Genomic DNA, 27506 nt, shown 5'->3' with positions numbered 1-27506 from the left:
CCAGATACCTGCCATTAATCTTATTCTCCTAGGAATTATTTAAGAAACTCCTCTAGCATAGTTTCAGTGTTTGAGCTTTGGCTGTCTCCCTATCCATCCTATAATAGATTATGAAAGTCTAGTCCATGTGGTTATGTTGTCGATTTTATTAATGCTGACTTCTATCACAACTTTGTGGTAAAACAGTATGGTATGGAACAAGATCCAATTCTGCAGGAGAATGGGTCAGCATACCCATTTTCCTCTTCTGCTGGAAATGTCCTTTTTAACAGACCTTGGTGAGGGTAGGCTAACAGAGAAAGGCCTAATTTATGGCCTGTTGAGACCTGCCTAACCCTCCAATTGGTCTAGAAACCACACAGTGATGAACAGCCATGTGGATTCCACATAGTTACTGCAAGAGGCTGGGATTATTGGTTAACAGGTGTCTTATATCATGCCTGGCTCTATTGTCTCATCCTTGGTGAAGATTTTATACATTCATCCCTCCACATTCGCAGCTTTTACTTTTGCGGATTTGATTATTCATAGATTTTATTAATCTGTTCTCTCTAGAAATCTCTAGGTCCTTTAGCACAACTCTGTGGTCATCTTAAACCAAAGGTCACACTGAAGAACCTAGAGGTTCCTAGAGAGAACACTCCACTAGGCATTTGTAGCTCCTCCAGTACAATTCTATAATCAATGTCTGGCAAATGTTGACCACAGAGTTGCCCTGGAGGAGCTAGAGATTCCTAGAGAGGTGTTCTCTCAGGTAAAAACATAGTGTTTTTGTTGTTTGCATTTTTTCCACATTCATGGGGGGGTCTGTGCCCCTAACCCTAGTGAATGTGGAGGGGCAAGTATAGTTACAAGGAATGAAGTTGCAATTTGTTTCCCCCCAGTTCTGTGTGATTTCCCCTCTGTTCATATTAGCCACTCAAGTTGGGCAAGGAAATCCAACACATGTAGTTTAAGACAGTGCTGCAATTTCTAGGTTTTGTCTATTTTATTAATTTATTTAAATTTATATCCCACATTTGTCTTGCATAGAATCCAGGGGCACTTATAAGCAATTAAAAACTGGCTGTAGTTTAAAAAAAAACTACTTAAAAAAAAAGAAGTGGAAACCATCATTTTACCTCAAAGTCCAAGAGTGCAGGACACAAAAAGACTGTGAGTTGTTTGTTTACTTGCTTGAGGCTGTGGGGTTACTTATTTAGAATTTGAAACCTTGACTGTGGAGGAAAAAAGGAAGTTCTGTTCTAGTTCAGGTAGAAAAGAACAGCTTGCTATTTTGAAATGAACCTTGTCGGTGCAATATATAACATAACAGCAAAATTTCTATAAATGCATTAATCAGATCAACTTGCTTCATTTGCACTTAGTAATAAAATGTGATTTAAGATTGATAGCCTCACTGTTGCACTTGACACTGCAGCTGTAGGATAATTAAAGGGGGTGCATTGATCATGTCAAACAGATCTTTCTGAGTTTTATATATGGGATATAGAAATTTAAGTAAGATGAAGATGCATCGAAGTTTTTGCACAGTAAAAAAAGTGTCCATAGTCAACCACTTTATTAACAGCACTCTAACTTTTCATTTTGCATTCAGCACTTCCCAGCTACACTACCACCTGTTTATAGCAGTAACAGTAGTAAAGCACTTTGAATGAAAATAGTTTTTCCTCCAAAAATGTGTCTTACACCACTGCGTGTTTTGAGTTTCTAATCTGATGACTTATGTCATTAAAGGACTGTTGAGAGCTATCTACGCATCTCCATCTGCACATGGATCCTCAGATCAGAGGGGGCCACACTCCTGCAATGGGCAGGGGATTGGCCACAGTTATGTTATAATTGTTATAGCTATAATACACATATTACAGGGTCCCTGGATCCTCTGGATATGAACAACTATAGGCCATTATCCCATGTACAAATTCTAAGCAAAGTAATTGAGAGGGCTGTTGCCCTTCAGCTCCAAGTCATCTTGGATGAAACTGATTATCTAGATTCATTTCAAACCGACTTTAGGAGAGTGTGTGGAGTTGGTTGCCTTATCTGATGACCTTCGTCTGGGCATCAACAGGGGAAGTGTGACCCTGTTGGTGCTATTAGATCTCTCAGTGGCCTTTGACACAATTGATCTTGACATCTTCTTGGAGTGTCTGAGAGAGTTAGGAATTGTAGGCATTGCATTGCAATGGTTCTGCTCCTTCTTCTTGGGCAGATTCCAGGGAGTGATACTCAGGGACTGTTGCTCTGCAAAAAAAAAAAAAAAAAAAAAAAAAGGAGCTTAATTCTGGCGTCCCTCAAGGCACCATCCTGTCCCCAATGCTATTCAATATACATATGAAGCTGTTGGGAGAGATCATTCAGAGACATGAGGCAGGGTGTTATCAGTACACTGATGACACCCAGACATATTTCTCCATGTCTTGGTCTACAGCTCTGACTACAGATGGCATCTCTCCTCTCAGTGAATGTCTTAAAGCAGTAATGGACTGGATGAAGAAAAACAGAATAAAACTGAATCCAGACAAAACAGAGGTACTCACAGTAGGGGTCCCTTATGATATAACCACTGGCCCTAGATGAGGTCACACTCTCCTGAAAGGACTGTGTTTACAGTCTGGGGGTGCTCCTAGACTCGTCGCTCCAGATCACAAATCAGGTAAATGCAACGGTTTGAAGTGCTTGTTATCATCTTTGGCTGATACGCCAGCTACATCCTTTCCTGGAAGTGGGGAACCTTGAAACTGTGGTATATGCGCTGGTAACCTCACGACTCAACATCTGCAATGTGCTCTATGTGGGGCTACCCTTGTGCTCAGTTTGGAAACTTCAATTAGTTCAAAACATGGCAGCCAGGTTGGTTACTGGTAGAACCAGAAGCGATCATATAACACCTGTCTTGAAATCACTCCACTGGCTGCCCGTTGGTTTCCGGGTATAGTACAAGGTGTTGGTCATGACCTTTAAAGTCCTAAATGGCTTGGGTCCATCCTATCTTCAGGACCACCTAGTTCCATATAATCCACTCCGTGTACTCAGATCCTCTGGGTGAAATTTATTGCAGCCTATAAACACTAGGCTGACTGCAACCACACAGAGGGCCTTTTCGTCAACTGCTCCCAGATTATGGAACAGCCTGCTGGAAGAGATCTGTCATATTACCAGCTTAGACAGCTACAAAAAGGAATAGAAAACCTGGCCACCAATCTGAACTTACCACCCCTCTGAATCCTTTATAACTTATTCGCTTGATTTGTTATTTTAATGTATGATTTTAAGTCATTAATTGTTTAATTAATGTTTTAGGGGAGGGTGGGATATTGGGACATGGGATTACATTTAATTTTTAACTTGTAAGCCATCTCGATTGTCATTGACAGAGAGGCGGGATATACAGTAAATAAAGTATTATTATTATTATTATTATTAGTAGTAGTAGTAGTATTAGGCTGTATCAGTCTTATTCAGGATTTCTGACTTCATTTATTAACCCATTCACAAATAACTACTTTAGTTTGGCCTTCAGACGCAATAAATAGACAAATCCATATTCCTATGGACAAAATGGAATTCCATATATTCTAAATAAAGTGTCTCCACCTTGCATTGAAAGACCACGTTCAGATTCTAAGATCAAGAAAGGTTACTTGTTCAAAATACTGTAGATGTTATCTATTTTGTATGTTATCGCTGGGCTCTTGTTGCTGAACTGTGCAAGTGGCTGGTCTAGGGTGAAATGAATATTGAAAAATATGAAAAGTGGATTTCTCAAATGAAGGGAAACCATGAGGAGGAGAATCCTTGATGGGTATAAATATTTGCAGCTTAGAAGTTATTCTGTATGAATAATGCAGGTGTTTTATTTTCCACTACAGAAAACAGCATTTTCTGTTGAGAAAATAAGTATTTTTGTGCATAAAACAGTATTTTCCCTAGAGGTGGTAAAATTTCTGGAGAGAGAAGATAGAAAACACCTTTTCTTTTCCTGATAGAAAACACCTTTTTCTGTGCATAAAACAAGATTTCTGCAAAGAAAATGACATATCTATGCAGAAAATGCTATTATCTGTGCAAGAATGCCTGGAACTTTGTTTTATGTGCAGAAATGTTGTTTTCTTCATGGGAATCTAGTTTTCAGCACACAAATGCTGTTTACTCTGTAAAAATACAGTGGACCCTTGTTATACGCTGGGGTGTGGTTCCAAGATCCCCCATGGATAGCAAAATCTGTGTATGCTCAAGTCCCATTAAATATAATGACATAGCAAAATGGTGTCCCTTATAAAAATGGAAAATCAAGGTTTGATATTTGAAATGTATACTTTTTTGGAACATTTTCAAACCGGATATGCTTGAATCCGTGTATAAAAAATCAGTGTATAAGAAGGGCTGACTGTAACATGCTTTTTATTGCATAGAATAAGGCTGCGCAGTTTTGGATGACTTTCTAGCAGCAAAGGAAAAAAATGGTCAAATTATTTATTCTGGAACTTCAAGAACAGCATTTACAAAGATTTACCTCCCTAGGCTGCATGTTTCCCATGGTCATTCAGCTGTAGTAAAGGAAGGCAAATGAAATCTGCCAGTTCCATGGAGCCACTATCTATCTATCTATCTATGGCGGGATACACACCTCCATATAGTACGTACTGTATACGTACTAGGGTTAGGAAGGGGCGGTGCTTCCGCACCCCTCTAACCCTAGTACGTATACAGTACGTACAAGATGGCGACGCCCCTTCCACATGGGCGCCGCCATCTTTACGTACTGGATGCATAGCGTCCAGACGTGTCGCGGCGCCTATGACGTCGTGAATGCGCCTGCGGCGCCTCGCGACGTCATAGAGGCGCCGCAGAAAGAAGCTCCGAAATGGAGCTTCTTTTTTGCTCCACGTGGGAGTCGCGCAGTTTGGCTGCTGCGGCTCCCGCGCGGAGCAAATGGCGGCGGCGGGGGAGCGCCGCAAAGCGGCGGTTTGTACCCCGCCTATCTATCTATCTATCTATCTATCTATCTATCTATCTATCTATCTATCTACTATCTATCTAATCTTTCTAACCTACTTTCTTATTTTTTTTTCATGAGTAGTGCACTCCTTCTCTTCCAGCCATCACCACCTACACCACTGGCATCATACATGCCAACAGGGTTATAGCGTCTATGATTCCCTTGTTTTAACAGATATTTGTAAAATATAATGATTAGCCCCAAACTATATTGTTATTCTAGCAGCTAGCCATGAACCATCACTGTTGACACCAGAATGGCCCAAAATATCAACAAGCATCATTAGTGTTTGGTTTCTTAGCAGCTGTCAGTCAGCAAAGGCCCTGGTCGATCAGTAAGTAAGAACATAGCTTTACAAGTAATGGTGTCAAATGGAACACCAATTAAAGTTACTATTTTGAACTCTCTGCAGTTGGTCACTTCCTGAAATATTTAAAACCCTAAGGCTATTGTGAGGTTTTTTTGCAGGAGTTCTCTAGAATTTTTTAAAAGGAAAAATTCAGTATGATTTAAAGTCTGACAGACCTCTTAAAGATGCTTCTCTATTAGTGTATGTGTGTGGCTGCCTCTATGCTAACAGACACGTCACCAGCTTTTAAGAAACAAAACAAGTAAGATTTCTCAGCTAAACAGCCTGAACTATTACCCCTATTTATCCCTGTTTGCTTAAGAAGCTGGATGAGCACTACATAAAAATTATTCTCTGGAATGAATCAAGAAAGGGAATGAATATTGCCTTGGAAACAGACTGAACTTTGTTGTACTGTAAAAGCAGCCTTAGCCTGGGTAGTGATACATTCAGGTGACGCTTTGTTGTGATGAGCAGATAGGGTTGCCTTATTCCACTTCTTCTAACACCTATAAGAAAAGGAGAGATCCAAATTTATATATCTATGACCACCTCTCATTAAATCTTCCTTAAAGCCCTTTTTGTTTTCTGCCGCTTTCACTACTTCTCTCCTACCCCTTCTATTCCCTCCGTCCTAACTTGCAGTCCAGCTGTTCCCTTGATTCTTGCTATTCATGTTCCATCCTACTTCCTCTCTCACTTCACTTTGCATTCTAGCAGTGCCTTTCTCTTTTGCTTCTTGCATGTAACTAATTGCACCCCAGTGCAGTTTTCCCTTGCTCCTTGGATGCTTGAAAGTCAGGAGCAGACTTGCTTCTTGGAAAACAATTTAATAGAAGAGTTCTTCCACATTTTGCCACATATCCCAACTTCTACAAGGACAGTGACTTACTTTTTAAAAAGGAAATATTGGAATCTCAGCCAGATGATAGTCCAAATTGGTACAGAGTGCCATGTATGGAATATGGGTAGAAACTGGCAAAACCAGGAGTATGACAACCTTATCACCAGAGTTTTTTTCTTTCGTGGTAACCTTTTTGTAAAATATTCTTCCTAGGGAGCTTGGTGACTGGACTGGTGATTTTCAACACTAAGGAAGTGTTGAAAATCTTCCTGGCATGATACTCACTTGTGCCTCTTCTAGTTTAACTTTTGTTGCTCTCAGAAGGTCTTTTTACAGTTATTTTTAACTGCTATATAATACACTAAATATATTAAACAATATCAAAATAGTTGTGAAACATACTTTTCAAATATACATATTTACAGCTAACCTTCCATGTTTATCCAGTTTGTGTAAAACTTTTATCAATTAAATCTTACTGTCTTCACATCAAGTACAATATTTTTCCAGTTCCTCTGTTTGTTAAACCAACAAAATTTATTATTTTTGATGACAATATCCAAACTTTTTAAAATATATATATATATAATATCTTTATAAATTTAAACTTTCCTTCTTACAGTATAACCATATTGGGGCCCAGATTTGTCCTTCCTCTTGTGTATTTTTTAAAAATCTAGCAGTTATTACATCCATGCTCATCATATCTGATATTTTCCAAAACCATTCTTTAATTGAGGGTATCTCTGTTGTTTTCCAATTTTGGTTAATACTAGTCTCATAGCCTTTATCATATATAACAGTAGTCTACCACAGTTCTTTTCTATATCTTTTGATGTCTTGTTTACCATATTTAATAGATATATTTCAGGTAGCAGGTTAAAATTTATTTTGAGAATCTCACATACTGCTGAATGTATGTTTTTCCAATAGGACCTACTTACGGTACAATTCCACCACATGTGGTACCACCCTCCAATGACATGGTTGCTTTTCCATCATTTGTTAGTACAGTGGACCCTTGTTATACGCTGGAGTTTGGTTCCAAGATCCCCCGTGTATAACAAAATCCATGTATGCTCAAGTCCCATTAAATATAATGACATAGCAAAATGGGGTCCCTTATAAAAAATGGAAAATCAAGGTTTGATATTTGAAATTTATACTTTTTTGGAACATTTTCAAACCACGTATGCTTGAATCCATGTATAACAAATCCGTGTATAAGAAGGGCCGACTGTACTTGTTTTATAGATTTTTGCCAATTTTATTGGTGTTAAGTGCCAGCAGTGTTCCATTTTGAAATAATTTTCTTTTAAACCCTGGCATCTGGTAAATCTTTGCGTTCTTCTTCTTGTTCATTCCAAACTTTCTAGATCAATATCTCTGGCAATGTCTGTTGCCCACTTAATCGTTGTCTATTTGATGATATCCTGTTCTAATTCTTTTTTCAACAATACAGTATAGAATTGTGATATCAATTTTGGGCCATTACATCTTATTCCTTTGTCCAAGGTTTAAATCTATCTGCCAGTTGTTTATACGGGAACCAATGGATTTTTGGATCTAATTCTTTCAGGTCTTCTAAAGGTTTCATTTTGTACTGTCCTCTACTTCACCTATGCAAAATGTCTTGGTATCTGAGCCATTCTGATACCTCACGCCATCTTCCAAAGAACGCTTCCTATGTGGACACCCATAGTGGCAATTTTCTATAAATTTTTTTCTTTTTCTTGTATCCAGATTCTAAGTAGTGATCTTCTGATAGAATGATTTTCAAACTCTTTAAATATGGCCCTCTCCAGACAGGCCCTTTGCGGCGCATCCACGACGTGCTAGGGTTGCCTCGGGGGGGGGGGCGTGCACACGGCCCACAACCCTAGCACATCGTGCATGCACCACTGTTACGCAGCGCCTTACACATGGTGCGCGTAACCGTTACGTCGCAGCTGGGTAGCTTCCATACGGAGCTGCACAGCAAAAAGGAGCTGCTTTTTTGAGCTCCTTTTCTGCTGCGCGGCTGTGCCACGCAATTTGTATGCTGCAGCGCAGCTGTGCAGCAGAGAGAGGCGCCGAGGAGGTGCCTCTTCTGGGCAGTCTGTACCTGCCTATGTTAGCTTTCTTATACCACATGTAGGCGTGCCACCCACATCACAAATTGAAACCTTCAAAGGCCAAAGTTCTTTCCTTGTCCACGTTAATCCATTCTGTAATCCACTTTAGAGGATTTGCCTGGTAATAGATTCTCAAATCAGGTAGGTTGCATTCACTGTTTTCTTTCTTATCAATTAAAGTCTTCCATTTTATTCTTGATTTCCTTCCTGACTATATAAATTTTGTCAAATTTTTCTGCCAAGTTTGAAATGGTTTTTCATTCACAATTATTGGTATGTTTTGGAACAAAAAGTTCATCTTAGAAAGCACGGTCATTTTGATTGCCTCTATTCTTCCAAATAGTGATAGATTTATTTTTGTCCATTTATTTAGTTCCTCTTTTATTTATTTCTACTCATAGTTATTTTCATATAAATCTACATTCCATTTAGTTATCCAAATGCCCAAATATCTGATTTTCTTCTCAATTTTATATCCTGATTTATTCTGTAGCATTTCTTCTTCTTTCTTTGTCATGTTTTTAACAAGCATCATTGTCTTTTCCTTGTTTACTTTTATTCTCAAAGCCTTTTCAAAATCCAGTAGAGCTGTTTGTAATTTGGTGTTTTTACAGTTATCAAAATTATAGTTTCCTGATCTTAGGGACTGGTCTTGAATATCAGGCCTGAGTCCTATTTTCTTGGCTTCAAGATGAAAGTAGGAATCTCAGAGAGAGAGCACTGTCCTGAAAATAATTTTTGTACAAGCATGCTCTTGCTGTATGTTACAGATTGCGTCACTGTAGATTTTCATGGTGTCCACATGGCTACTCCTTTCTCTCACAAACCTCAGTCAAGGCAGTCAGATGACCAGCACATGCCTTGTGTTTGAATGACATGCTCTGCACAAAACAATAGTGGTTGATATTTAATTTATTATTTTTACTGATATTACTGGGGGTCATCACTAAGTCCCAGGTTTTGGCCTTGAAAACTCAGGGCCTGGGACCTATTGATGGCCTCTGGTAATATCAGTAAGCATGGTACATTAAGTATCAACCACTATTATTTAGAGAAGAGCATGCCATTCAAACACAAGGCATGTGCTGGCCATTTGTCTACCTGGTGTTGATTGAGGTTTGTGAGAGAAAGAAGTAGTCATGTGGACACCCTGAAAAGTCTGCAGTGAAACAGCGTGTAACATACAGCAAGAGCACTATCATACAACTTTAGTTTGAAATGAATTCTGTATTTGATGAACATTTAGTCACTGGGGACATTCCACAAGTCATTTTGCAAATATCTTTCTGGTAAAAGAGGAAAGAGGTTGTCTAATTTTTATTTTATTTTTTTAACTGACAGTTGTTGTTAAATGAATGGTTTAAACTAAAGCAGTCTGAACTTCAAAAGTCCTCCCCAAAATGTTGGATATTATCCCTGAAATTGTTCCTTTACAATTTGAATTAAAACCCAGATGGACTCACTGCCCCAGTGATATCAGAGCAAGCAGCCACCAAACATCCTGTGAACCCTCTTTCTTTCACAGCAAGTTTTGAATGTCATGAAAGGGCAATTAATTTTTAGTAATTAACTTTGGTTTTATTGTATTTCTGCTATGGGGGAGTGGGGAGCAGGGAATCTCTTGGTGTCAACCTGGTTGGTTCAATGCACCTTGGATACTCTGCTCCTTGGCTTGAGTGAACAGGAGAGAGTATTGCGTTCTCACATATTTTCACTGATGTTAAAAGAAACCATTAGATTACATTCCTGAAATGTCATACTTTCATTTGGGAGTTTCCATGCTCACCTCCCATCCCTCCCTAGGACTATGTCCACAATTTGAGTAATATAGTTTAGAGTAAAACATATTCAGAATGAATGTGTAATATATAGAGTTTGTTGTCTAACATGTTGCACAATATGCTTGACTGGTGTTCTCAACACCCATGACATTCTTGTCTGTTTGACATATGGCTGTTTGCATAATTTAGTTCCCTTGGCAGATGTAGCAGCCAGCCCTGCTGTGCTGCAATTCAGCTTTATTCCTTATCCACTCTTGCACATTTTAATATGTCCATCTCCACTTCTGGTTTCAAAACCCTTCTAGTCCTCTATTTATAGCCATCCTCTTGATTTAGTTTTCTATCTTTCCTCTTCATCTTTGCTCCTCTTCTCTGAGTCCTGTAATTTATTCCACTTCGTGGAATCCCATTGTATTCTTTTGTGATGTGCTTTGTTCAGTTATTGTTGACTTTTCCTCCTCGATTTGTGATTATAGTAGACATTTTTCTCATGTTTTGTTTACTTCACTTTAAACTCAGATTTGGAGGATGCCAAGGGAAGGATGCTGAGAACTGGCTTGGGGGATCACAGTTCTTTTCTACTCTGAAGGACCTGGTTTTGTAGGATCCACTATTGGGTGGAAAGACAGGAAGATAAGCAAACTTACCACAGCAGTGAAAGTGTGATGTCCACTGAGGTGGGAGAAGTATTTGAGATGTTGAGAAGGGTTCCAGGTGAGGATAGCTTCAAGCACAGCATGTGGATAGTAGCAGAGGAAGAATAGACATGGACAGGGGAAGGCTTGAATGTTGCTTCATCAACAGCTAGGGTAGAAAATATGTTTCACTAAAGCTCCCAGAAGCCATATCAATATGGCCAGAGGTAAGGTAAGCTGGGAGCTTCAATGAAACAACTTCTGTAAGGTCATGTGATTCCTACCCTGATATACAGCTTCCCCAGAATATATCTGTGGAGTTCAACAGCCTTTTCATAGTCGCTCCTACCAATGTTGAACTCATTCCCAGAGTGCTGGTAGCCAAAATGGGGCCATACTTGGAAGGTATTCACCATGTTTCAGTGGGCCACATGTGTCCTGGCCCAATTTTTGTGGCACTACAATTCCTTAGAAGGCACCACCAATGTACAAATATGTATGTAGAGATACATTCTTCTGGGAGACTTCACAAGGCACAGTTCTTGTTTAAAACAACATGCAGTTCCACTATACTTTGTTTTGCCCACAGCAAAAGGGCCTGAAGATGCCTGAAGTGGACATTGGCCACTTCTGCTTTTTATTTATTTATTAGGGGCATATGAAGCCTTCTATTTTGGGGAACTGATTGTGGGCCTAAAGTACTTGGCCTGTATAAAAACTAGCTAACCCTGCCCTGTACAACTACAGTGCACCCTTCTTTTATGCAGGGATCCGTTCCGCCATGTGCACGCACACCATTGTTTCTTCCGGTGCATGGCGCTGCTTCTTCCAACACTGCTTTCAGTGTTTTTACTGTACTTACCAAGGTTTTTTATTCTGTAATTTTTTTAACCCTATGTTTATATTCCTCTTTGTTTACTTGTATTTCATTAGTAATATGCAGACCCACCAGTAGTGGATTAATGGTCCATGTGTATTTGGCCTAATTATTTTATATTATGTCTTATAGTGACTTATTGTTAACACTTTGCTTGTGTTCACCATCCATTATTGATTTACAAGCCCAAATGTGCCTCTTTTAGTTGTGAGGGTCTGCCCTACCATTACTGTGTGGCAATAGATGTTGGAGGAACAACAGTTATGGCCCTGAGCAATATTTTCCCCATTTGTTTTCCCTTCTCTTCATGGACATTCTCTTAGAGAGAGTTGTTTGCTTTCAGATGTGATGGAGAATATCGTCCCATTGCCAGCACTGCACAATTAGTATAAGATTCATCTACCAGTGCAGCGGGCATATGTACATGGAATGGGTGGGGTGCCCCATAGGCCATTGAATCCACCTCTTCACCTGATTCAGGATCCCCAGCAGATAAATGTCCGGCTTCTTGAGAAAGCAGAAATAGCAGTAAACCTAGTCCTCCTGAGAACATGCTAAGCCTAGGAATTGCACCCAATTTTTTTCCCATGCAGATTTCCTCCTGCCTATCTCCTCCACTCCACTTGCTTTCAGTATTCCAGCATTCCAACTCAGGAGGAATATAATGTGGTCTTTTACAGGTGGTTTCGCTGCAGACTTTTTAGGGTGTCCATGCGCTACTTCTTTCTCTTACAAATCTCAATCAACACTAGGGCTTCGGAGGTCAGACAAATGGCCAGCAAATGCCTTGTGTTTGAATGCTTTGAACAATTCAGCATGGATAATTAAAATCCTAACTATAAATCAACTGGAGATGTATTGGAAGATACAGATTGACTCTCTGTTCAAAGTGGACAGAATTTTTGTTTGACTTAGCAATTTTTATGAAAACAGCATTTTTACATTTCTTCAAAACTTGCAAAGAGAATTGTATGTTGAATTGCAGGTCATTTGCACATTTGTAAGAAACATCCATGATGTTTCACAGAAATGACATGCTTGTATTTTTAAGTGAGAATGGTTAATATGTGCACAATACATAGAAATTCAAGGGGCAAAGTTGAGTAAATTAGGTAAATTATGGGAATTATGGAGAAATGCATTAAAATGTGTGACTTTCAGTGCAGGAAGAAAACAAAATGTCTTGGAGCCTGATAAGAAAGAAGGAAGAAATACAGGTGGGAGAAACCCAATGAAACAAGAATGAGAGCTTTTCACATCCAGCTTCTATAAATGAATTCCAAATCACAAGGTGGAATTAATAGGCCCATGGTTGTATTGCAGATTTTTGAATGCTCCCCTGAACTGGCCAGTAAAGAAGGGCTGCATTATTCAGATTGTTGTTTCATGTGACAGTACTGCTGGTTTCTGCTGCCAGTGTAGTGCTTGTTATATGGTAGCTTAAGGCAATAATAGCCTCAGTGTTCAGTTACATTTAATGTATAACACAGTGGGTCTTGGTATCTGCTGGGATTTGGTTCCAGGACATACACCTCTCTTCCCCAGTAGACAACAAAATCCATGGAATCTCAAGTCCCTTTATATATACAATGGCATAGTAAAAAAAAAGGTGACCCTTATATAAAATGGTAAAATTGAGGTTTGCTTTTGTGTGTGTGTGAAATATTTTCAAGCCCTGGATGGTTGAATCCATGGATGCAAAATCTGCAGAGAGCCTGCTGTATTCCTTTTGGTGTTTGCATGCAGACTAAATAAGAACTTACATCTTTCCCTAATTTCTGCTTGTAATTTCATTATTCCTTTCCTTGAAAGGATGCTCAGTAGGGTGTGTGTGTGGATAAGTGCTTGAGTAACTCAAAGAAATCTAGTTGTGTTTCCTTTTTACCTTGTTGCTCTTTTGGTTTAACATTTAGTTTAGCCTCATGCCCAAGCAGCATTTTTTGGCTGAGAGCATCCAGCACCCCATTTGCTCTTATTCATTAATGCTTAATTGGAAACAGTCAACTGAATCTCCTGGCAAGGGCTACATCCGTAATTGACACAAGTGATTTATTAGAGTAGAGAATTCCCTTCAGAAAGTCCTATGTTGGAAACCAGCCGTGACTGATAGAGCAGGGCTGTTTGTGCAAATGTTAATTGCTTGCTAATAGCTAGAGCAGGGGTTCCCAATCTTTTTTTTTACCCTATTCACAGAACCCTTCTTTCTATGGAGGAGCCCCTTAGAGGCCTACCCTATGTTTTACAAGTTAATGGTATTTGGGAGTATATACTGTATAAGAATATATTCTTAATCTTTAATTTCATTCTATTTTTATTTATTTCTTGGAGTTGCCGCAGAGCACCTAGGAAGTGCATGTGGAGCCCTAAGAGCTCCTCGGAGCACAGGTTGGGAACCTCTGAGTTGGAGTGATGGCCACTTCCCCCTCTTCCTCCTCTTCCTTCTTCTTCACTACATACACCAATACACAATCCTATCTTCCTAACTATTTATGAAAGCATAAACTAGGGTTACAGTGAATGTCTTCTGAAATCTGAAGTATCAGTGCATTTCCCCATTCTGTAGTTTGGATGCCGATGTGAAGCCACATTATTATATTGGAAGAGAAGCAGAAGAACTGGCACTGAGTGTATGATTGACGTTGGCTACTTGGGAAGCAAAGCTTCATAATATTCACTGAGAAATGAACATCTTTTCATGCCTATCAAATGTGTCACCAAGTGACATATACGGTCTTCCCACTTACAGAGAAGCCTGGTTTCTAATCAGTTGTTGGTAAATGGGTTGTTACCAGTGAAGTTATAAATGATATTGTAGCATGGAGGAGCAGGTGGTAAATCCATATTGAAGAGGAATGAAAAGCCAGCCATCACATTTCAGTGTCATTTCTGGTTGAGTCTCCCTTACCCGAAGTACTTGGGACCAGAAGCATTTTGGATTTTGAACTGTTTTTCCTGAATTTAGGAACATTTGCCTATACATAATGAGATATCTTGGAAATGGGAACCAGGTCTAAACATGAACTTCATTTATGTTTCATATATACCTTATACACATGGCTTGGAGGTAATTTTATGTATAACATTTTTAATAGTTTTGTGCGTGAAACCAAGGTTGTGTACACAGACCCATCAGAAAGCAAAGGAATCACTATCTTAGCCACCCATGAGAAAAGGTTTGGATTTTAGAGTATTTTGGATTTTGGAATTTCTGATAAGGGAGACTCAATCTCTATTTAAATCTATCCCATTAGGTTTGTTCTCTCCACCTTACTTATGTATATGCAAGTTTGCCCAGGAGTTACCTGCTTCCCTGAATAAACAAATAACCTTGATATTATTAAATAATGCTACTGTGATTTTACATCTTAAGAAGATTTAATGGGAATATTTATTATAACACACACACAGATACGGACACAATGCACTTCCTTGAGGGAAACCTGCATTTGTTCAGTCCCAGAAGTATTCCCTATGAAAGCTGTTTATGCCATGCTAAAGATCAAAATTCAGCCCTGAAGCAAGTAATTCATCATTTTAATAGAATACCTCTTCCCTTTGAGAGTGCTCTCATTTATATATATATTTTTAAAAAAAGGCTTGAGTGAAAGTGGCAAGAAGCAATATACTGTAATTGTTTCTGTGTAGTAAATTAATTTAAGTGAGAATTCATTTCATTGTAGTGCTTTCAGTGAAAGTAGTTTCTGAAGAAATGCGTTGTTCTTGTTCTGTTTGTTCCCCAGAATGAAAATGAAGAACATCTTGTCTGCTAAATCCTGTCCCATGGTCCCAGAGCATTCAGTTGCCTACTTAAATTCGCACAGGTGAATTCACACAGGTGGCATAATCTTGCAGTAAAGTATAGGTACTCTAATCCATAAACTGTGAAGTTGGGTTGCATTTTCAGTTCTGCCACATATTTTACCATCTTTGACCACATATCTCATCAACTACATTCTTCGCAACTGTTCCAAGTTGCTGCCACTCAGTTGTCTGTAGGCACGTCCTTACTTTGTTCGCTGAAGGTTGTATGACGCATAGTTCAATTGACACAGAACAGCAAGAAGCCACCAGGACATTGAAGAACAGAAGACATTTTGTTCTTCAACAACACCAGAACACTTAAGAATGTAAAACATTTTCCCCTTGTTTTTTTTCTTGTGTTGGGTTTTAATAGAAATTCATTTCATATAATTTCTTTATAGCTATATTACTTGTAACGTATTTTATTATAAACTCAACCACATTTTTCTGATGAATTCATCTTCATTAAAATTCCTCCTCATCCCCCATTTATAAACCTTATGCATGTTCTAGTCTTCCTCTGTGCCTCCTCTTCTTCACTTGAGCTCCTGAAACAGAGACAACTGTAACACTAGCTGTCTGCTATATAGATGCTGCACCCTCTCTGTGCATGATCCTCTCCTCTGGTCACCAAGCCAATCTGTTCTCAGCGCAAGTCACTCTTTTCTATAGTTACCAGCATACATTTGGGTTTCTTTTTCAGATGGCTCCTGTGCCAGTTACAGCCTATAATAAATCTTGATTTGAGGTTGCCTGGCAAAAAGAATACACTTGCAGCAGCAGCAACAGTAATAATAAATCTGTTGAGGTACCTTAGCTTGACTGCCAAGGCACATACGAAACTCCATTAAACTCTCCCACTGTTGGCTGTCATAAATATTGGATGATGTAGATTTCTGGTGTCTTTTGGAACTCCATAAGCTCATTTTCCTACCTGTTTATCTTGTACATTTCTATATGATGTTTCTATTAATAAAATCAAGGAAGTTTACAGTAGCAATACCGAATGCTGTATAATATGGTTTAAGAGACAAAGCTTGAGAGAGGGAGTCTTGTTTTTTTAATGTTATCTTCCTCAGTGATGGAGCCTTATGTAATGTCTGTCATAGAAATGATTTCTGAGAGAAGAGCCAAATGTCAAATGTTCACAACAGCATCAGTGTTAGACATATTCAGGGGTAGTAGCTGTGTTGACCATACAACAAAATACAACAAAATTTGAAAACCACAGAAAAGCACTACCTTTATTGGCCAACCAAAACGTCTTTTGTGCAGTTTTGTTAGCCAATAGTGGTAGCCCTCTCATATATACATATATGAGAGAGAGAGAGCTCTAGTTTGTGTGTTTTTGAAAGACATCATGTTTTTGAAAGATAATACAATGTACGTATGTTTTTACCCAACAACAATTTTCACATATGTCTTGCATAGCCATTTGATATTTTCTTTTAAGGCTATTTGCCTCTTAGCTTTGGATAGTCCTGAGAGAAGTGAACCAAACCTGAATTACAGTGTTCCCTCCTCGTTCATTGGGGTTAGGGGTGAAAGACTCCCATGAATGTGGAAAAATTGCAAATAAAAAAGGCACTATTCTTTTACCTGAGAGAACGTGCAACTCTACGGTCAGCCCCTGCCAGAAGTTGATCATAGAATCATGCTGGAGGACATACAAATGCCTGGAGGGGTGTTTTTTTCCCCCCTGGGAACTTCTAAGTTCTTTAGCACAATTCTATGGTGAACATTTGGCAGAGTTGCACTAGAGGACCTAGAAATTCCTAGATAGAACATATTAATCAAATCCACAAAAGTCAAAGCTGCAAATGTGGAGGGTCAACTGTGACTACAGTCCTCCCTCTGTTCTCGCGGTCTTTGGACTTGCATCCTTCACTTATGTGTGAGGGACGAACAGAGGGAGAATGAATGGGGCGTGTGCATGCTCCCACACTCCCGCACCTATATTCAAGCCAATGGGGCTTGAATATATGCAAAACCCCACTTTTGCAAAGGGGTCTGGAACTTATCCCCCGTGAAAAAGGAGGGGTGACTGTACATTTCTGGGCTTTGAGTACAACAGTTCTTTCCATCTTTTAGGCCACATCGACTCTTCCTTTTCTTATTTTCACTACAAAGTATTCTCTCCATCCCTCATCCTTTATTTCTCTATCTCCCAAATCATTTCCACGGATTTAAATTGTTTTAAACTGTACACATTGATTTTATCATACACTGCTCTGAGATCCTTGGATATAAGACAAGATCTTTTTTTAAAATAAATAAATAAATAAATAAAATAGACCCAACATTAGCCATAAGTAGAGTACATCCAGAGTTATCTAAGATATGACTCAGGCACTCCATTTATTTCATTGATTTTTGACTTTAGGTAGGGCTATTATTAGATTTTTCCTTTGTATGTTTTCCTTCTGTGGTTTTATTGAGGGAGAAAATGGCAGTTTGTTCAGAAAGCAAACAGCATCTAGACTGCACAGGTGAGACATGTTCTTCTGTAGCAAAAGGTTAACATGCACACACCAAGAGGGTGTAGCAGAAGGCTTATGGGAACTGACAGAAATATAAACATTGTGTGTGTGTGTGCGTGTGTGTGTGTGTGCGTGCATGAGTGAGAGAGACTCTCCAAATGATATAATGAGACTAGAGAATATCCAGTGGCCACAAAATCCTGTTTGATTTTTAAGGGTGAATGTAGAAAAAGGAGGAATGAAATAGAGCATTCTGAACGGTGGCAAAGCATGCCATCTCTGGTACCCAAAACCATTCTGGAGGGCACATGGAGAAACGGGAAGGTAGGGGAAGAGGAGGAATAGGTACACACCTGTTTTTCATCTTCTCCTGCCTTCAGCTGCCTCTCCAGAAATACTGTAGCTAAAGGCCTGGGAGGGCAGGGGGAAGAAAAGGAACAGGTGTGCACCTGTTCCTCCTTTTTCCCTTGCCCTCCTGGGCCTTTAGTTGTCTACGGGAAAGTCCTGCTCCCCGGAAGTCCTGTTCTGTCCCAGACGTTCTGTACCCGGCACCGGGTAATACCCAGTGCAGAACACCTTTGACTTTGGGCACTCGGTCTCTAAAAGATTCGCCATCATTCCCCTATATGTAGTTACAGTTGATTAATCCAGGTAGGTTACATATGTAGCCTACTATTGATTCTCTCCTTCCCTTCTATCCCCCCACTCTTCGCCACCTCACCATATGCATAATGAAATAATATTTGTGATTTTTTTTTTTGGCACATATGTATTTCTTTCAATGAGCAGCGGGATGAGAAAAGCAGTGAGGAATATTTAGTTTTGCTGTGTGCTGGTTTTATATTTCTAAATGAGCAATTCCCTTCCCCAATCATTTTCCTTAAAGAAATTACTGTGCATAAGATTAAATGAGCATGTTTCTGGACTTTTAAGTGAATCTGGTTTAAAAGAAAGATGAAAATCCATTGGGGGTTGCTTATATATAAAACTCTTTGTCCTTCAGGTCACCTGTAAAATTTGAGGTCATTTTTTAAAAAAATATAGAGTTTGAATTATGACCTGGCTATTTGCTTTGAAAATTGACCTTCTTCTGTAGATTTGCCTTTAAGTGATGCTGCATCCTGCTGGCAAACAGAACTATGGGCCAGGGATCTAATAACTTAAAACATGAACTGAAGGAAGAAATAGGTATTTTCTCTGCTATCCTGGGTAGGGACGAATTGGTCAGGAGATTTATTTCCGAGAAGTATGGATGGTATTTTGCTGACTGTCTGTGGTAGGTAACAATGTAATTCAATAAATGAAGGATGGGTTTGAATAGATGGAAAATTAATCTTCGGGTCCTGTCTCCTGGGGGATTTTCCTGTGCCATTATTGATTGCATTTCAACTCCTACCTCAGGAGAGAAATTGGTTGGAGTTAGGTTTTAATTGTATTGAGAGCTGCATTGGATAGCTTTACTTCACAATAGATGAGCTTCAGCTTTTTTGATCAGAGTAGATAGCTTGGTTTTTCTCTCCTAATTAAAAAAATTATGGAGATATGGAAAATGCAACAAATACAGTTCAGATTATTGATTAAATCAGTTTAGAGCTGTTGCTGGATGTAATCAGTATTCTGCTGTACCCAGGAAGTCCTGTTCAAGTAGCATTTTATTTTTTATCAATCAGCTGCTATAAATAAGAGCTAACTTCAGTTAATGGGTAAAAAAACAACTTTGCTGATCAACATCACAGTAGTGGATCCTTAATTAACTTGAGTTTGGTATATTGTGTTTTACCAATCCACTCCTATAAGTGTTCTCTTTGAAAACATTGCTACCATATTCCTTATTTATTTTGAAAATGAATGAACTCACCTCCTTACATCCCACAAATAACATACCTCTGTTTTCACTGCTTTTCTGTATGGGGACAGTAATATAGGCAAGGAAATAGGAAAGATGTAGGTACTGTTCAAAGAAATAGAATGAGTTTTTAATTGTTTATATTTCACAGCTACTTGTGTTCTTGTGGGGGGGGGGCAGTGTGATATTTTATGGGTATGAAGTGATTTTCCACACCATTGCTGACATTAGAAAACCCCACTTCCATGCCTACATTTCAGCAGCATATTGACACTAAAACATAGGTTAAAATAATATTGCAGATGTCTGCTGTCTAGATTGGTTAGAAGCTAAACACAGTTTTGCATAGTAGTGCAATTCTTGTTGATAGATTGCATCCTACCACTCACTCTTAAGTCACATGCCACACAATTCATTTTGTCTTTTACCATGGGATGGATGCCAACAGGTTTTGGGGGGAAAGGCAGAGGGTTCATAGTGATAGTTTTTTGTGGGTTTTTCAGGCTATGTGGCCACGTTCTAGAAGAGTTTCTTCTTGCTGTTTCGCCAGCATCTGTGTCTGGCATCTTGCTGGCGAAACGTCAGGAAGAAACTCTTCTAGAACCTGGTCACATAGCCTGAAAAACCCACAAAAAACTATGGATGCCGGCCATGAAAGCCTTTGACTTCACACAGGTTCATATTGAAGTTAGAAAAAATACTTTTTCAAACTAGAACTCAGAGAATCCCCCAGTCAGTGCAATCACTGACAATGAATTTCCTCCAGAATATATTCCAGAATCTATAGCGCAGAAAAGTAGCTTTCCCAAGTGCTGGTTCATATGCTGACCTTAAGATATTTCTATTTCATGTAAATATTAAAGTCATATAGAAGGACTGCAGAGGACAAATACAAAATACGTATATCTTGAAATAGCTATGTAATAATCAAATCAATATAATATTAATGGTAACTTAATATTAAAAGCAAATTAAACACATTTGTGGATCATTTTTATATAAATGAAAATGCAATTATAATGGATCAAGTGTAAGTGGAGGGATTTTATTGTTAATAATGGAGGGGAATTTTATTTGTTATGAATGAAATTTAAATATTAACAACGAAAATGTAAATGTAGTCTCTTACTTACTTTTATGTGTTCTGTTATTTTAGAAAGCCTGCTAAGTTTTTCCTCTTCCTCTGAGGCCATGACTCTTGTGTGTATGGCCATTGAACGCTTGCTGAGTCCTGTAAGTGGCTCTTGGCTCCATGGACGTTGCCCATCATTGTATAAAAGGCAAGCTGGATAATCACTCCTTTTCTGAACCAACTGTATCAGAGGAGAGGAAATATAAAATAATCATAGCGATTAAATAGCTAGCTTCCCTTTTGGCTGTTTTACAAAGGAATCTATCAGTTGATAGTTTCCATATTGTTCTTCGCTTAATTCAGTGGGAACACAGGTAGTGCTACTGCTCTCGTTTATTTGAGGAATGTTGTGGATGTGAAAGGATATTTATCAAAGGGATACATGCATGACATATTATCTCACTGCAAGAATTCATTGTTGATGTCTCATTTACAGAATTAAAATGGCTCATTACTATAGACAACTGGCAGGGAGACAATGAATTTCCTCCAGAATATACAAACACAAATCAGAGCCACAGTGAAGCAGTAACTGGGTCAGGTTACAACATCTTTGCGGGTAATTTAATATTTCCTTGTTTCAGTGGATGCTCCAAACAAAGAGCTGCATGGTTTTTTTCAGCACCATGCTGCTTTTGGCTTTGCCTGAGCAGCTCAGGAGACAAACTCACTTGAAGAGCAGGGCTGCTCTTGGGGGAAAACTGGTGAGAGACAGAGAGTCAAGCCCTTTCCCGATGTTGTCAGAACGTGCCATGAGCCCTTGTGTTGACAAGAAAACTGTAAGCAATGCAGCAGCAGGATCTGCCCCCATCCTTTGCGTCACTGCATATTTACTATATGGATGGGAATGTATTTCATTTTGTCCCTACTTTTTACACAAACAGTCTGAATTTGTTCCCCCCCCACAAGACTAATGCAGAGAACAGAGTTCTCCTATAGCTTTCACATTTCTCGACTCAAAAATGATATACAAAATATGTATATTAGGGGAAATTGTGTACAAATATGTATCAGCTACATAAACCATGTATAAAATGTATATGTATTTTATGACAACAAAATGCAAATTTTTGTGCGTTTTTTTAAAATTACAAGGAGATTGGAAGAAAATGACTTGTTTCAATGGATACAAAATTGACACAGGGTGGAAATAGGCTTTTAAAAAAATCTCTCTCTGGTTTATTATAATGTCTGAAAACAAGACCACCCATCCTGATTCATCTACCCATCTTCACATACAGTTATGCTTGAGATGGAAGAGTGAGTTGAATGAACAGATAGCTGCTCATAGAACCTGTGTTAGAATCTTTTCCTTCAATGTGCCGACTCTTTTTACAAGAATTTTTCCCATTGGGGATATTCAAAAATCTTATCTCTCACCTGCAGTTTGGAATTATTTCCTCTTCTTTGTCACCAGAAGACTCTTATCACAGTCTCCTTACATGTGCAGAGCAGGCCCCTAGACCTCTCTGAAAAGTGTGTCTGACTAATTTTTGTTGTAGCTTTTAATATATTCCTTCTTTTTCTTCTCTTACAAAGTATGGAAGAAATGAGTCTGAAATGGGCAGTCAGAGAATCAAACCAGTATTTGAAGATGATCCAGTTTTTGGCCGGCAAACATCTTACCAGCATGCTGCAGTCCACATACCAACTGATATATATGATGGCTGTAAGTAGTGAATAAATTCATAGCATTTTCTTATATGCCTTATTCATGAAGGATGTAATCTGGATTTGTTCATGTGATACATGCTTTGCTAAGTTAAATGAGGTTTATGAAATGTCTACATAAGCCATTTACACCGTTTTCCACTCTCCCTCATGGGATAATGGGGAAGTCCATACCAAGACTTTCCCATTATCTGAACCTTCTTTCCAGATAACAAAGGGTTAAATGTGGAAAGGAAGTACAGTTTCATTTTATGAAGTTCAGGATCACAAGTGCCAATGGGATGGACAGTTGGGCAAAACCTTTGAGAAGCTTCTGAGCAGAAACTATACAAAGACTGAAGCACCACGAAGCTTTCTCTCTGACTCTCTAATCAGACAATGAGTTGAGCTTCAATGAAGCTCCTGTCCCTCTGAGTAACTGGTCAAGACTAGACAAGGGATTCCAGACCCTAGCTACTCCCTGAATGTCAAGGACTACAAATCCTCTCTGATCTTTGAGTAGAATTAGGAGAGTATATTAGCTAGTCATGTCATGTTTCTTGTTTAATTCTTTCTCCTGGTTTGGTTGAAATTATCTAATCTGTTTGTAACATGTAATTTTTAATCTCTAAAAAGATGTCATTCACTTAAGAGATATCCTTTTGCTATAGAATTCCCTTATGTAGAACAAAGCCCTTTTCTTTAAAGATGCTCTGTGTTTCCCACACTCTTTTTTCACATGCCTTGGCTTGGCCTAGCTGTTCTCTAGGGAAGTGTCAGTGGAATCCCAGCATGTCCCATTGCATTGCAAAAGAGGGAAGATTCAAATAAATGAGTGTTGGTGATGAGTTAATCAGAAGAAAGATGTCTCAAGGGGTTCCATCTAGCTCAGGCAAAAACTCAAGAGGACCCCAGAGAACCTTCATACCTCACATTGCCCTGTCCACATGATGCAGAGCCAAAGCCCTAATGTGAGTTCAGACTTCCTTCATGTGGGAAGTCCAGTTTCACACAGAATCTGGGCCATCTCTCCCTTAAACCATTTTTAATTTTTTTTAATCTTTTCCTCCAAAAATCTGGAACACTCTGGAGTAATGCCAAGCAGCTGTCTGAAACTGTGCCACCCAGCAATGAGTCACTCCCTCTGAGGTCATGGCAAGGTGCCCAGCCATGTAATCAATGCTAGGTGCTTCATTTCTGACCTCAGAGAGAGTGACTCATGCTAGCGGTGGTGGCACAGTCTGGTAAAGGATGTATGAATAGACAGCTGTCCAGCATCACTCTGGAGTTCCCCAGGTAATGGGAGCATTCTGGGCAACTTTGGGGTCAGAATACTCCAGGAGGAGCCCCATGTAAAACCACCTTTAGTCCCAGGTATGTGAGTACCAGACTTCAGCCTAATTCCAATTGCTACCTCCATCTAAAGTAGAACCAAGGAATCAACTGCTGAAAAGTAAATCAACACTTGTGTAAATCCCTTTGCTTCCATGAGTTTATCCTACTTGTAACTAGCAATTACATTTAGGCCTCAGTCTTAAACTAAAGTTTATTGCCTGACACTTTCTTAATTGTTGAAGGTCTCTTCCTCCTGTATTGGTGTGCTAATCCATCTAATCCATACTATTTTAGTTAAAAAGTTCAGTGTTTATATAACAACTAAATAGCTGTATTTGAAAAATATAACTGTCCTGCACCAAAGATGGGTAGCTCATGCCTCCCCCCATCTACAAATCCCTATGCAATTAATTGGTCCTCTTTCAAGAACAATTTGTTTTTTCCCCATGGGAAAGAAGTGGTGTGCCTGAGATGGAAAACTGTGTGCCTCTGTGTGAGGGCAAGAGAGAGAAAAAGAGAGAGGGAGCGAGGGGGACATGGAGTGGCAAAAAAGAGAGGTAACGGGTATACAGTGCATCTGCCCCAACTGCAAGCTTCCCATCAGTGGATTTGAGCATCCTCAAATGGCCCCGCCTCACTGTCCCGAATGGTGGTGTGTACATGTGGCTGCAGCATTGTGGCCGCATGTGTGGCACACCACCATTAAAAACCATGGGGTTTAAGTTACCATAGTTTTTGGCATCCATGAAGAAAGGAGGAATGGAACCTCCCCATGGCTATGAAGGACTAACTATATGTGGATGGCATCACTTTAAGTTTATGCCACCTATCACTGATTTGCTTCTGCTTGCTGACCCCAGAATATTATATCTGAACAAATGCTTGCCCCGAGAGGAAGAAAAATACTTCCTCTCCTTGGCCTAAGATATGAATAGTTTAAATCATTATTTCTTACTTGGTGCTCCCAGATGTGTTTCTCTACATATCCCATCATCCCAGGCAGCCATGGTGGGTATGGATAGTTATTGTCTGAATACACACCTGAAAGGCAACAGGTTAGGGAAGACTACTATATGATATACCTGAGCAGCTGCAGTGTAATGGCAGATGGTGCCCTGCATGGCACCTGAGTGTTCATTTGTATGCCACTGACATAGATGTGCATGAGACATAAGATGTATCCCTTTTGTGAGATGTCTAATTAACAGGGCCTCTGGGGAGAAGGAAGTGAACCCTGAAGAATGTTAACACTAGCAAGCCAGAGAGACTATGTTGAAATGAAAGGCATAGTCATCATGTAAAGAAGAAAATGATGTATTAGGAAGAGATATTATAAAATAAGGTCTATCCCTGGTAAATAGGTAGAACTGGAACATACATACATACATATATATATATATATATGGAATGATCAAGCAGAACCTGGTCTCATATTTTGGAAATTCTCCTTTGTTTGCAGCTGACGGATTCAGTAGTAGATTTTGAAAAAGCTACTTTGTTCAGGATGACAACTCCTAGAATCCTCCGGGGGATTTTGGATGTTGCATTTCAAAAAGTCATTTTTCTTTTAGTTGGTTCTGTTCAATATATGCAGGTGTTACCATCATGGAGGAAAACATGATGCTCCTGTGTTTTGTCTAGGTGAGGTGCTTCTCAAATAAAGAAACAATGGTGGAAGTTCTAATTCAATGCTCTCTCTGTGTGATTACTCTTCAAGTAATTTCTGACTTATGATGACCCTAAAGTAAACCAGTTATGGGGTTTTCTTGGCAAAATTTGCTCAGATGAAGCTTGCTTTTGTGTTTCTTTGAGGCTGAGCACATGTGACTTGCTCAAGATCATCTAATCGGTTTCATGGCCAAGCAGGAATCAAACCCTGGTTTCCAGAGTCATGGTCCAACAGTCTAACTACTGGCTCTAATTCAGTGCTAACACAGTTAAATAGAAATAAATTCAAAGGCAGCATTTAGGAATTAAACATCCAGTTCCCTGGCCTGGATGAGTATTGCTGAACATTGTTATTTCTCCTTCAATAGAATTTTTTAAAATTCAAGTTCTTTCCATTCTGAATATGAAGAAAGTTGCAAATTTTAGTAAATTCTTACAGAAAAATGAACCACACTCACCCATTCCTAGACATGATCTGTCCATTACTTACTTGTAGTGTTAAGGCTGCTTGAGTCAGTATACTGGACTCTGGGCAGACTGAGTCTAAAGCTGTTTGGTTGAGTTCTTGGAAGGTACTCCAGGGTGTTCAGCCTCTATTCCAGTACCATGTAATGTTTCTACATTCATTCAGATAATCATTCATTCAAGCATTAGAGAGTTACCAGCTTCCATGGTAATACAGAAAAATTGTTCTAGTGCAGAATAGAAATTATGTAAGGAAATCAATAAGGATTTATTTCCTTATTGTTCGCAGTTCTGGTCTTCCATTCATGGAAGGCTGCTTATTTCAGTGGAAGCATCTGAGAGGAGATTTTTGTCCTGCACCATCTCTCATCATTTCAGAGAGTCCATTGTGTCCATGTGACCCCATATCAAGAGAACAGAGAATCTATTCCAGATTTTGGATATCTTTAAAAGGAACTTCCCAAGGTGCTGAATCTATTTGGACCCTTTAAAATCTTGATTAAAATTTGGAGTAGATTCACCACCCCACTTACATAGGAGCCACCACCAGCCACTGCTCATTTCTCTGGGGCTGATTTGAGGGCTGAAGGAGCTGCAGTAGAATGGGGAATTTGTGCCTTCTTTCTTCTCTTTACAGAAACCTCAGGTGGTTAAAAAGGGTCTTCTATAAGTGGAAGGAGAGTGCTGGATTCATACAGTCCTGAATAAATTTGAGATTGTGTAACGTAAATAATGGTTTCAGAAATAGTGGCCTTTTACTCTGGAATGTAGTGCTTCTTATTTTAATCCAAGGAATCTTCCTGCTCCACTGAAATCTTATCCGTGAGTCGGGGAGACCGGAGCCTGACCCACATTTATTTAAAATTCCCATCACTGTTGTGTGTCTGCATCTATAAATGACACATGAGTGGAAACGGAAATGTCAACAGGATTGAGCAGAGGGAAGGTTCTGTGCAACTTGCGGTTTTTCATGCAGTATGTCAAAATGACACAGATTTAGAGGATTATTCTGGGATTCTGACTTTAATAATGCAAAAGTGCACTGTAATTGGTGGATTAGAGTGGGAACAGCTCTGTTATTTTAGATATTTTTTTTTATTTCAGCTAAGCTGTTATGAAAAATTCAATCATTTCTGAAAGGCTAATTTATGGGGGTGAGATGCGGGGGCCTAGTGTCATTTGAGACATGATTCATTGGTGAAACCATAGTTGAAAAATTTTCAATTTTATTGACTTCTGAGTTGATGTGTATACACATATCTTAATTTTAATAAACACATATAGCAAAAATACACTAGCAGCAAAAATGTCTGAATATGAAGATCAATTTAATTTCACCATATGAACACTTTTAGCTTAAGCAATACAATATTAACAAGAGAGAAACCCCACCTACCATTTTTGGTATGATCAAGTTCATTGACCATTCACTAAATTAGAATGACTGAAACAGTCATCTGAGAGTTAGGAGAGCTAAGGCCAATGCAGGTTGATAGTGCAAAGATTAGATGAGCTACAGGCTTA

General features: G+C 39.1%; 1 protein-coding gene across 1 annotated transcript in view; it reads left to right on the top strand.

Moving 5' to 3' along the window:
- Window positions 1-27506, top strand: part of CACNA2D1 (calcium voltage-gated channel auxiliary subunit alpha2delta 1) — a 577268-nt gene that overhangs the window by 266696 nt on the left and 283066 nt on the right. Inside the window, 1 exon segment of the mRNA XM_042466637.1 lies at window positions 22404-22533. Coding sequence (XP_042322571.1) covers window positions 22404-22533 — 130 coding nt within the window.

The sequence above is a fragment of the Sceloporus undulatus genome, chromosome 5 (assembly GCF_019175285.1).
Source record: "Sceloporus undulatus isolate JIND9_A2432 ecotype Alabama chromosome 5, SceUnd_v1.1, whole genome shotgun sequence".
In the NCBI taxonomy this organism is placed as follows: Eukaryota; Metazoa; Chordata; class Lepidosauria; order Squamata; family Phrynosomatidae; genus Sceloporus; species Sceloporus undulatus.
This window is presented reverse-complemented; position numbering and strand designations above follow the sequence as displayed.